This window comes from Vulpes vulpes, chromosome 2 (genome assembly GCF_048418805.1).
Source record: "Vulpes vulpes isolate BD-2025 chromosome 2, VulVul3, whole genome shotgun sequence".
NCBI lineage: Eukaryota > Metazoa > Chordata > Mammalia > Carnivora > Canidae > Vulpes > Vulpes vulpes.
In genome coordinates, this window is record NC_132781.1 from 5549291 (window position 1) to 5561738 (window position 12448).

Genomic DNA, 12448 nt, shown 5'->3' on the forward strand with positions numbered 1-12448 from the left:
ATCTGATGTGGGGACAGCACAGGATCCCAGTTATGGAGCCATTGGCCTGGGATGGATCCCGAGGTCATTACCCAGGGTTAGAACTATAGGAAGAGGGTAGGGATGCCTGGGTGGGTGGGATAGAGTTCATTTTGTCTAGATGGGAGTTGAGGAGTTGAGAGCAGGGGCCAACCAGGCAGAAATCAGTTGGGTCCCTAGTGCCTGCAACATCCAGTGTCCACAGAGACTCCATGCCAGCCTTAGTGGGACTAAGGTGTGGGCAGGCACTAAACTAATTTTGCAGGAGAATGAAGTCAAATTCAGAGGCATTAGAGGCCTTGACCCAACTCACAAGGCTTCTAAGGGGAACAGCACGGCCCCCTTGGGGCTGCCCAATTCACTGGCTGAGCGGTGATGACTGCCCAGGCGCAGGGCAGGGGCTGCCCAGAGGACAGCAAAGGGCCATGACCCTGGCCAGTCTTAGTGGCTGTGCAGTCTGCTTCTCTCCTTGGTCTAAATCAAGAAGGAACTGGATGGGTCAAACATTTGTACTTATTTTTTATTTTTATTTTTATTTTTATTTATTTATTTATTTATTTTTTGTACTTATTTTTTATTTTTTTATTTTTTTATTTTTTTAAATTATTTTATTTTATTTTATTTATGGTAGTCACAGAGAGAGAGAGAGAGAGGCAGAGACACAGGCAGAGGGAGCAGCAGGCTCCATGCACCGGGAGCCGGATGTGGGATTCGATCCCGGTTCTCCAGGATCGTGCCCTGGGTCAAAGGCAGGCGCCAAACCGCTGCGCCACCCAGGGATCCCTGTACTTATTTTTTAAAAAAGATTTTATTTCTTCATGAGAGAGAGAGAGAGAAAGAGAGAGAGAGAGCACTCGAGCACAGGTCAGCAGGGGGAGGAGGCAGAGGGAGAAGCAGATGCCCCACTGAGCAGGGAGCCTGATGCAGGACTCAATCCCAGGACCCTGGGGGTCGTGACCTGAGCCAAAGGCAGATGCTTCCCCGAGTGAACCCCCCAGGGGCCCCAACACCTTTAACTTTACAGTTTATACAGCTCTTGCACAAATCATCTCACGGACTTCTCACAATTGCCCTAACTGTAATTAGAAAGCTTTATTACAGGAATTGACAGAGAAGACTCACAGAGATAAGGGCCCAAGACACACAACTTGAAAACACAACTTGTTTAAACCAGGATCCAGAGCAGAGGGGCAGAGTCCACGTCTCCTGCCATGCCCACTGTGCTGCACCGCCTCCCACACAACCCCGGTGCCCCTGCACCACGGAGGGGCCTCCGCTGGAGGCTGCAGGGTAGGAAGCTTTCAGAGACCCTCTTGGGACTGAAGGGGCAGCAGCTCCTCTCCAGGGTTGCAAAGTCCCATCAAAGGAGGGGAGGATGACACTGACCTCTCTTAGCGTCCAAGTGTGTGGAGGGGGGCAAGGGTGGGGACAAATGTGAGTCAATTTTTATTTTGGGGATGGTGGGGCAGGATCATCGTACTCCTCTGGTTATGCGACAGTTACCAGGTGCAATTTTAGGAGTACTTTTCTAACCCTCTGCCCATGCCACAGAAGCAACACGGCTCTTCACAGCCCGGCTTCCCTCTCCGACACGTAGCCCTTCCGCTGGGCTGGACAGCTGCCAAGGGCCAAGAAAGGCAAGAGAATTCCCTCCAGACTTCTGGGCTGACAGCGGCTGGGAAATCTGTTTTGGCCTCAAGAGGAGCCCGGCGGCCACTGGCGCTGCCCAGGCGCTGCTGTGGGGCAGAGATAACAGGCACAGGAAAGGTGGGGTGGCAGGATCCTCCCAAGAGCCTGGCTTTCACGTAAACAATGAGCTGCCGCCGCCAGGGCAGGAGGTGATTCATGTCCCACGGCGTGGAGCCCGCTGGCTGTGCTCGGCGGGCACTGAGGGACCGGGGCAGCCTTGGCCAGGCACGGATGCCTCTCGGGCTCCCTGTGCAGCCTGGGGATCAAATCCAGGCCTTCTGGTAACAGGCCGGACTTCTAAAGCCTGGGTGTGTCTGAAGAGGCTGGGAGGGCTCAATCTCCCCCAAGGGAGCAGAGACCTCGGCTCTTGTCTGAGAACTGGCTGGCTTTCAGGATCAGGGCAGCGGCCAGCGGGACCATGGGGCCTCCCCCACTCTCTGGACGCCCACCTGCCCGTGCCAAGAGGCACATGCCGGGAATGACCACAGCCACTTCCTGGGCTGCCCCCACTGACTAGTGCCACAGGCTTCGGCCACTCCACTACCAACCCTGAGGTAGTAAACCCGACAAGAGGAGATGGAGAGGGCACTTGGAACTTCCGCATCTGCCTGAAAACAGACCACAGAAGAGGCCAGTGCAGCCAAGATGCCGACAGAAGAATACGGCACTTTTAATAGGGCACCGGACCTCAAGTGGTGTGTGGACACCGTCCACAGCACCCAACTCCTCTGTAGCTATGTCCTTTTCCTGGCTGGAACGCCACAAAGAGGCTCCTCTTGGGGTGGCATCTGGGGAGCAGATCCCAGTCCTGAAATAAACAAGGCGGCACCTCTGTGCCAATGTCGGTCTCCAGGCTGCACAGTCTCCCCAAGTCCTGAAGTGGCTCCTCCCCTCGATGGAAAGAAATGTCCGAGCCACCCCAAGCTGGTCCCTCAGGTCACTGCTTGGCCTTTTTCACGATGGTGCCCACGGCAGAGATCACAGTGGTCTTGGAGCCACTGGCACTGGTGGTCACCGTGACGACAGCTGGCAGGGTGGCTGTGGTGGTGAGGATGGTTGGCTGCGCTATCGTCGTCACCGGAATGGCGGAGTCCCACTTGCTCTTTCTCTTCTGGGCATCTGGAGTGAGGCAAGGGATGAGTGTCAGGACAATAAACTGAAAAGCAACATTCTCTTTTCTAGGTCAGGGTTTAGGGGCCCCTACAGAAGGGGTAGCCAGTGAAGTGGAGACCCCACCCCAAGTTCCCATGATGCCTTGCAAACTCTGGGGTCAGAAAAGAACACAGCAAGGTGGAGCCTATGCCCAGATCTCCATGGGTTCTGCTCCCCCAAACAAGGCAGGGAAACCCCGGCTCCATCTGTGGTGTGGCTAGAAGCAGACCAGCCTCCCTCTACCTGCAACTGCTGTGCTGGCTGTGGTGGTGGTGGTGGCTGTGGCGTTGGTTGTGGTACCTTTCTTGGTGCCTGTCACAAATTCGATCTGGAAAGAAAGGGAAGAGATAAGGGCTGTGCCAAGCAGTTTATCCGCATCCTCGGCCAGCGGAGCTGAGTTTGTGCTGTACAGAGGAGACAGTGAGAAGCAGCCCTGTTGTGCTAAGAGAGGGTGTCCAAGAGGTGCTTGGAGGAGACTTCTATTACATTTTTTTGTGTTCCGGAGAGGGGGGCAGAGGGAGAGAGAACTCAAGCAGGCTCCACACCCAGTGCAGAGCCCAAGGTGGGGCTCAATCTCATGACCCTGAAATCAGAACCTGAGCCAAAATCAAGAGTTGGATGCTTAATCCATGGGACCACCCAGGGGCCCCTTTGATTTTTTAATTATTTTTTTGGGGGGGAGGGGTAGAGGAAGAGGGAGAGAGAATTGAATTTTACTACTTTGAGGACAGCCTTCTAGACATTGGACTGCTCCCAGCATCACCACATTTCTGCACGTGCAGGGCAAACCAGCTTGCTGCCCTGCCTCACATTTTGGGTGGAGGTGTACCCACCCATGTGGGAGAAGCACAGCTCTGGTTCCCAGGTGCTGCAGACATGTCCCACACTAAGCCTGGGGTTTGGAATGGGGAAGGAAAGAGACAGAAGGGATACTCCATCAAGCACTAAGAATGAGAAAACCTGATCACCCCAGCACCAGCTCCTGGTGGGTGGCCACCCCTCTGCTGGGGGTTGGAGGCATCCTGAAGGCTAAGCTGCTGCAGGAGGGTCAGAGCAAAGCCAAGGTGGGCAGAGCTGGTGCCAACGCCCCTTTCTCTCAGAGACTGGTCATAAAGGGCATAGCGCCCTGAGGATGTTTAGTCTCATTGCCAAATTTCTGTTCTCCAAAGATCTAAACCACGCTGCTGGGCAGCCCAAGTGCCTCAGCAGTTTAGTGCCGCCTTCAGCCCAGGGCATGATCCTGGAGACCCAGGATTGAGTCCTACATCAGGCTCCCTGCATGGAGCCTGCTTCTCCTCTGCCTGTGCCTGTGCCTCTCTCTCTCTCTGTGTCTCTCATGATTAAATAAAATCTTTAAAAAAATAAAATGCAGAGCTTTTTTAAAAAAAGTAAATCACGCTGCTTGAGAAGAAGGGATATTCAGAGCCCTAAAATAAGGGGTCAGCTGGCCACCAGACATGGGACCTACAAGGAAGCATGGAGGCAGACTGTGCAGATCAGATCTCAGGAGGAAGACCCGCTACTCTATCAGGCCAGGGAGGACACTGATGACCATGCCCAGAGCCAGCAGGGCTCCGCAGCTGTAGCAGGCAGCAGAGGGAGGGGGGAGTGAAGCAAACCACAAGACCCCAGGAAACCAAATGGAAGCAACTGAGAGGCACCTTCAAGCTGAAAGTGGGGGGGCGAGGAACGACACTCCACATACCTGCCCCTCCCCCAAGGACATCAATCCATTACTTACTTTGGTTCGTTCCTTTTTGGCCTTTTCCAATTTGTCCATTTCAATCTTCTGGGCTTTAGCTAACAAAGACAGGAGAAGATGTTAAAAGCAGTCCCGGAACAGCTCCCACGTGAAAGGCCACCTGAGGCCGAGGGACCCCACACCAGCACTTGCTGCCTCCCCTGGGCTTTTGCTCAGTGTGTGCGCTAGCCTCTGGGCCACTGGGCTCACTGTCCTTTTGTGATGGACAAACGGAAGTGCCCGCCCCTGGCCAGCAGAGAGCAGAGGCCTCACACAGAAAGGCCCAGGCGCTGGGGCCTTGTCTGGAGGGGCCAGTTGCTCCCGAGCACTGGCTGACTGTCACCATGTGGGGATGCAGGCCCTGTGTGGATGACCTGCCCAGTGACCAAGAGAAGCCGAGATTACAGATTTGAGGTAAAATGTTGGCAACTGATTCAAGTTAGAGCAAGATAAAATGTGTGTGGGCCAAACAAAACATACCTACAGGCCAGATCTGGTCTGTGGGCTGCTGGGTTAAGGTCTGCCATCGGAGAGCTTGGACTCCTTGAAATTCCTCCCAGTTCTCCCTACGGGGACCCCTGAGAAAATGCTTTCTCGCTGGCTTCAGAATACGCAGTCCCCTTGCCTGGGACGCTATTTGCATCTGCCTGGCTGGCCTCTGGGCACCTTCGAACCTCAGCTCAAACGTGACTTCCTCAGCAAGACTGTCCCCCTCCTTCCGCAGGTTAGCTGGCCCAGCCTGCACCCCCCGCCGCAACACCCCTCACTACTAGGACTATTCCTTCTCTGCCTTCTGTGCCAGGTCATAAGCCTCCTAAGTCGCAGTGGGTCTATCTCATTCAAGACCGTATACCCACTCTCTTGGAAATGCCCTGACACAGAGGAGATCCTGATATACCTGTTGGCTGACAGCAGACAGGAGGAGAGACAGATAAGGGCCACCTACCTAAGGCCTCATAGTAGGAGTCCTCAGACCAACCGTGGGGATCAAACATATCCTGAAAAAGTAAGAGTTAATGTTGTAGCCAGCCAGGGTCGTTGAATGACAAATGGCTTAGAAACCCACATCCCTTCTCCCCAAGTCTTCCCATGGATTTTCCTGGCCTGGAGGCTCTTGCCTTAAGGGCATGAGGGCTCAGCTGTTATTCCTGGTCTCCAGCGAAGGGGGTGGCCGATTTGCTCTTGGGAGTCACAGAGGAAGTGATACCTGTCTGTGGGCTATGCTTTAGGAGCACAGTGAGTGCACACTCATGTCCTAACTAATCAGGGGCCTGGGGCCAGGTCTGTCGCTGCGATCTCTCTCCTGGACTATTTCAGAGCATTAGGGACTCAAATGAGAGAGCTGGGAACTGTGCTCTTCAGCCAGTGCTACTGTTACATGGGCCTTTCAGTGGCTCCAGGCTGAATCCAGCAGAATGAACACAGGGCCCTGGGCATCCTCCCTCAGCCCTCAGCCTCTGCATGCAGGACATACCTTTGGGTAGTTGGTGCCCAGCTCATCAATTGCACAGAACTGGATCAGCTTCTCGTAGATGCTGAAAGAACAATACCAGAAGGCACTGTGCAGGCTCTAGTCCCATGCCTTGTGTGGCAGCAGACTGAGAGAGATCAGAACCGTCTAGTTCCTAGGCTCAGAAGAACCATTTAAACCCAGCTAAACAGTTGCAAGTAAGCTTCCTAATAAAATGAGAAATGTCCACTGGCATTAAGTCATTCCAGGTCCTTGCCACTTCCAGCAAGAGGGATCGTTAGCCAGGAGCCAGGACTGGTATGGTGTTTTTTGGTCTTATCCAGACATCTGACATATGACCCACATTTGGCTGCGTGGCTGGGTCAGGGCCCTGATGCCACCAGACCAAACTGTTTACAGGTGTGGCACTTGGTCAGACCCTGGAGGGAGTAAGACCCAGACACAGCACTGTTCCTAAAACTTGTCACCTGCACGCAGAATCAGTGACAGTTTGGAGGGGAAAGAGGAACCCTCAGGGACTGCCTAGTCCAATTTCCTCACTCTAGAGATGAGATGGAGGCCTTGGGAGGGGCAGAGTGAGGAGGAGACCCCAGGAGGCCTCTTCTATCCTAGCTCTGGCCTCACGGCCTCTACTCTTCATCCCGGTTTCTGTGTCACTGTAGTTGGGGTGATGGCCCCTTTGGGCACAGGTTACATTGTAGCTGGGCCTCTCCCTGCCACCTCCATGGGGGGTATTCTAGTCCCTAGTCCAATACTGGTGACTCAACTGACCCTGCAGACTCATGGGAAACTCACCTGGGGTTCCGAAATTCTTTCTTTCTTTGAATAATATAGTTCATATCCATTCCTTCCTTTATCTTTCGTTCATAAAGCTTCTGGATCTTGTCCTGCGGAAGAGAAACGGAAGGGCACCTATGACACCACCCTACCCACTGGCAATCCCAGTCTGTGGGCACATATGCTGGGTGGATGCCTGGGCACAGGAGACCCACAGAGCCATGTGAAGCCCTACTCCAGCCATGCTGTCTTTCTCCACCCAGCCTCTGACCAGCGCCAAGCACAAATAAGATAAATGGAGACCAATCTGTTTTTTATTTTGCTTTCTCCTGACTCCCTCTGGATGGCTGGCAGCGGGGGCAGTAAAACGTCAAGGCAGAGAAACCATGGGGAAGACCATGGATGAAACTCCCCCTCAATTGGCGCCTGAATCATCCAAAGAGGATTTAGGCAAAGCTTTGAGGGGGAATGGAGGGGCTCAATACTGGTTTAAGTTTAACATGGGGTTAGGTCCTCAGTGGGAGACCTGGGAAGGGTAGGTCTTTTCAGAGAAAGGAAGAAGTAGAATTTTTTGGATTTGGCCTCACAAACTTCCTACAGGGTCCTTTGTAGGGAGGCTCATAGATGGCCAATCCCCATGACTTTATTAAGAGGCACTGTGGGGGGTCAAGAGCCCATCTCATTAAACCTCCCCCCACCCCAACCCCAGATCCCTACTCTGGCTTTTTTTTCTTTTAAAGACTTCAGGCTCCATGCCAGGAGCCAGACGCAGGACTTGATACTGGGATCCCAGGATTGCGCCCTGGGTCAAAGGCAGGCGCCAAACCGCTGAGCCACCCAGGGATCCCCTGGTCTGGCTTTTGATGGGCAAGAGGAGAATCACCTGGCAGGAGCCCAGCCAGTCCCACAGGTTTCTCAAGGCCCACAGAGATGAAACTGGCAGAAGATGGCATCCATATCACCCAGCACAGAAAGAGGCTGCAGAAACCTGAGTCTCGGGGCAGAGCCGCTTCTGAGGAGGAGCAGTCTTACCCAGCAAGGCTGGGGCTGGCCCAGGGCAAGGTTCTCTCTGCAGCCTCCTGCACTAGTGGCGGCTAAATGCACAAACTCTCCAGAAGGAAAACACTTGGGTCACTCTTCACCTGCAAGAGGAGGTGGGCAGGGCTGGAAATCCTGTGTAACGCCCTTTGAGGAACATCAGGAGGGGTGATCCACTCCCTTTGTCAGAAGGCCGAATCTTTCTGCAGAGACTGGCCAGAGGAAGCACTGAAGTACAGAGAGAGGTCTATAATACATTTACCAGGGGAGAGGCGACCAAGAGTGACAACCTTCAACATTCTCTCTTCAAGGGCAAAGCAAGGAAGCCTCACACAGAAGGCTTGGTGAAACGAGGCCGACCTATATCTTACAGATTACTTTGCTGGGTTCCCTGGGCCATCAGATGGGTTTTCCCATTTCAGGTCAACTAAAGTGTTCACTTAATGTCATGGTTTCTACCATTAGGAGGATCTAAAAATGAGAAAGACACTGAACTGAAAGGCTGAGCAAGCTGGGTATCTCTGGCAGATTGCTGGACTCCTTACAGGCTGTGGCTTGTTGCCTGGCAGGGAGGTGAGGTGCTACGCTGCCGGGTGGACAGCTCTGCCAAGGGAGGAGACTTTTGGGAAAGGAAGAGGACCTGCACTGTGCCCCCAGTCCTGCCCAGCCAGATGCATTCTGCTCCCCCAGGTTCCCTTAGTCATCCATCCGTTAGGATGATTCCCTGGGGCTGTGGTGTGGCCAGAGGTGCCAGCAGAACCTATGGGATCAAAGGCAGAGTTGGTGGACCGGGTAGTGGGCAACCTTGGGTGTCAGCCCCAGTGTCTGTCACAAGGTTCTACCCACAGGGGAACCTGCAGAAGGCTAAGGAGAAACAATGAGAGCTGCTGAAAAGGAGCCAGGACGCCTGGATGGCTCAGTGGTTGAGCATCTGCCTCTGGTTCACGTCATGATCCAGGGGTCCTGGGATGGAGCTCTGTATCGGGCTCCCCAGAGGGAGCCTGCTTCTCCCTCTGCCTATGTCTCTGCCTCTCTCTCGGTCTCTCATGAATGAATAAACAAATAAATAAATCTAAAAAAAAAAAAAAAAAAGATTAAAAAAAAAAGAGGAGGAGTTGCAAGCCCCAGGTGCCCCCTGAGGCCCTGCTCCCAAGGGAGTAACTGCATTAAATGCTCCAAATCCTTGGGATTTCAAAACCTCTGGCTAAGTCTACGCAGTTTTGTCAGGAGAGGAGGACAGGAATCTCAGGTGCATTAACACTTGTGTATTTACATTTCTATAATCTCTTTTCCATTCTAATGGTCCCTCTGTTTCTTAGAGGAGTTCCCCACTGGCTCACTGCAGAAAATTATGGTATTTTCTCTGCCTAGGCTCAGGACCCCACTGAGGATGAGCTAGGGGTCCTGTTAGAACAGCACACCAGGTAATGTGGCAGAGGCTGGCAGTGGGCTCAGAGCAACCTCCTGACAGGTAAGCCGGACATGTGAGCTCCTGCCCACCAGCCTGTTTCTTTGACAGAAGGCTTAAAGTCACACTAAATCGGACCTGACCAGGCCTTCTCCCCCACACAGGATGGGCTGTGGTGGCCAAGCTCTACACTTACTTGTAAGTGGTTCGAACACCTGCCAGGGGGTTCGGGCGGGATCTTGATTTCATCAGGTGACATGTTCCGGACTCTTTCAGAAAAGGAGGCTGTGAGAGAACAGAAGAACTCTGTTGATGTATGTTGGGTGGCACGGGCTAAACATGGATAGTTTAAAAAAGGCACATCAGATCTTTTCAGGGAGAGGGAAAGGCTATGAAACAGTAAAACGATGCTCAGAGTGGCTTCTCTGTCATCGGAGTTGAGGTCAAATGACCAGAAGGAGCCAGTGTGTGCCAAGTAGGTGGAAGAGTTGTTCAGGCAGAGGGGACAAGTGTCAAGAATGTGGTTTCCTGCATCCCAGCAGCAAACTTTTCAGGAAAGGGTCTGTTCGAGGTATGCTGGTAAATGTTTAACAACCTGCTGGAGGGGGTGGTGGTGGCAGGGAAAGAGCTATGATCTGCAGCATGTGTCAGTTTCTAGGGTACTAATGCTCTTGTTGCTGGACCCAGGCCCAGGAAAAGAAGAGCACCACCAGCTCAGAATGTGAACCAGCTCTAGCCCTCTAGCCCACCCCTCAACACCCGCCCCCCCCCCCCCCCCCCGCCCGCCTCCCGCCCCCCCACCGGCTACATTCCTATGACACCCTCCCAGGACTCTGCTGTCATCCTTCTCATCCTACCCAAGATAAGAGGAGAAAGAGTTCAGGGTTCCCCCTAGGCTCTGGGATTCAAAACATTAAAAACTGCCTTGTGCATAAATGGTATTAAAAAAATTACCTGTGTTATTAGCTATTGTCTTTCAAAAATAAACCAATTAACCATCCTTTTGGTCCACCTCATTCTTGGAAACAAAAGGTCTGATTCTGGGGTGAAGAATCACAACTCCCAAGGGGTAATCCCCTCGGAGATCTGCCACTGCCCACCCAAGATGCTGCATTCTCTGTTCTTTTTGCTGTAGCCTCTGGCCACCCTGGGCCTGTAGAGTATGCTCTGGATCACTCAGACAATGCATCGTTTGTTAAAAGGTTCTGTCCGTGCTCTTTAAAACATTCTCTCATGAAAAGGACCATACAGTGAGCAAACAGCAGGCGGAGAGGGGTGGGGCAGGATGAAGGCAAAGAATGAACAAAACAGCACCAGTAACACCCAGCAAGTATTTACTGGGTAGCCACTGTGTGCCAGGCTCCAGGCCACTATTTCTTAGCCCTGAGAGGCTACCTGGACTGTCTGGTGAGAACCTAGCACAGCCTTGCCTTCTTCTCTCCTTGTGCTGGGTTAATATTTTCTTAGCAGATAAGGTACTTTGATCTCTACTCGGAGTCTCACTACAATGATAAAGAACTCAGGGCTGAGGATATGGCTCCGGGGGCTTTGCCAATCTCTGTTGCTGCAAAACACACCTGCGTACACTGCAAAGCCCAAGGTGGGGGCAGAGTCTCCACACGCTGCCTGTGCCAACTCCCACGGTCGGCAGCAGGTTCTCACTGGGTATGCCACAACCGCAGAGCACTAGACCTGCCACTTTTGGTGAGGGCGAGGATCCTGTCCTGGACCAGTGCAGCTCAGAAGCAGTTTCCCCCAGGGGACCCCATGCTCCTCTTTGCCTGGTCCCTTCCATCTCCTGACTCCTGAAGCAATGATGGCACCCAAATCTGGCTGGAGTTCAAGTCTCATCTTGACTTCCCCAGTCTTCTCAGCCCTGGGAGAGACTGGGGTTCTCAGCCTGAGGTCCAAGCAGGCTGCAGAGGCCAGTTGAGAGTGGAACTGGCCGGGGCGAGCTGGTCCTTGTTATTTCTGGAGGGCAAAAGCAAGGAGAGCCTGGGTAGGTTCTGGGCACATGGAGGGTGAAGCTCTCCCTTGGGGTGGAGAGTAGATGTGTACATGACAGAGAGACAAAGAATGCCCTTTGGCATTTGCCAGGAAAGCCTTTTAGAAAAACAGGGTGTGATGCCGTTGCTCAGCAACCGAACCACACTAAAGCTCCAGTGGTATACAGCATGACAGCAAGGGAGAGCCCCTTTAGAGCTCCCGAGTTAGGAACAAAAGAATTCCTACAAAGTAACTGGCAAGTGAAGGGCCAGTCAGAAAATTAGGTAAAAATTTTCCCATAGCTTCCTGGAGCAATATTTCAGTGATTCTCTTTCCTAAGTCCCAGCATGATTTGAAGCAGAAGATACCAAACCCACATAAATGGTTATTTGAGCAGCCACAAAGCCTCAAACTGTTTTCCTAGGAAATTCGTGGAGAAATGTGTCCAGGTACTTGGCGCAGCTCCAGGTATCCAGGTACTTGGCGCAGCTCCAGGTACTGTAACTGCTCTTGGGTGTGCTGGGGGCATTCTAGAAGGGCAGCTGTACTCAGGATCTGAGAAGTCTATCTTGGTGATTCATCCTCTGTGCACACCCAAGCCAGGAAACAGTCATGGTATCCATAGCTGCCAGGTATGAATCTGAGCCGAGCAGCTAGTCAGCTGGGGTTACGTAATGGTGGGGAGTAAGGAGTGCCCGGGGCGGGGGGGATCGCGCAGTGAGTACTGTGGGGCTGGGAGCAGGAAGCAGTGGCATGCTTTCTGGTTCACCAGACCCATGGAGAATCCAACTGGCTTGCCACCCCAGGCCACTGTTCTAGACATGACCACGGGGCATCAGTGGGGCATCTGCAGGGCATGTGCATTCAGCTCTGTCAAGTGGCCACAGTGCTGGAGAGACCCAGGAGTCGGCTTCTCTGCTTTCATCTGCTCCATTAAACCTGCGGCTGTCTACACATATGAAAATCCTGCCCATATCTGGGGAGCAATCCAAGAGTCCTATCTCCAGAGTGATTAACAAAAGGAGCTGAGTTCAGACAGAGCTCAATCAATTATTACCTCGTCAGTGAGAAATACGTAGGAGGATACAAGAGCAGGAGGCTTTAAGACCTACTGTGGTGAATGGAGACAGAAATTATGGATGGGGGTAATCCTAGTGAAAGAATATAC

At 52.8% G+C, this 12448-nt stretch overlaps 1 protein-coding gene across 2 annotated transcripts in view; it reads right to left on the reverse strand.

The window, feature by feature from the left end:
- Positions 1-1085: 1085 nt before the first annotated feature.
- The window catches only part of SAP30BP (SAP30 binding protein), a 34974-nt gene continuing 23611 nt past the window's right edge, over positions 1086-12448 (reverse strand). For both annotated transcript variants that reach the window (XM_025999749.2, XM_025999750.2), the window contains 7 exons: positions 9491-9579; positions 6867-6958; positions 6075-6135; positions 5547-5598; positions 4601-4659; positions 3103-3187; positions 1086-2826 (listed from right to left, as the gene is read on the reverse strand). In XM_025999749.2, the coding sequence (XP_025855534.1) occupies positions 2645-2826; positions 3103-3187; positions 4601-4659; positions 5547-5598; positions 6075-6135; positions 6867-6958; positions 9491-9579 (620 nt within the window). In that variant the 3' untranslated portion in view covers positions 1086-2644. The remainder of the gene's footprint in view (positions 2827-3102; positions 3188-4600; positions 4660-5546; positions 5599-6074; positions 6136-6866; positions 6959-9490; positions 9580-12448) is intronic.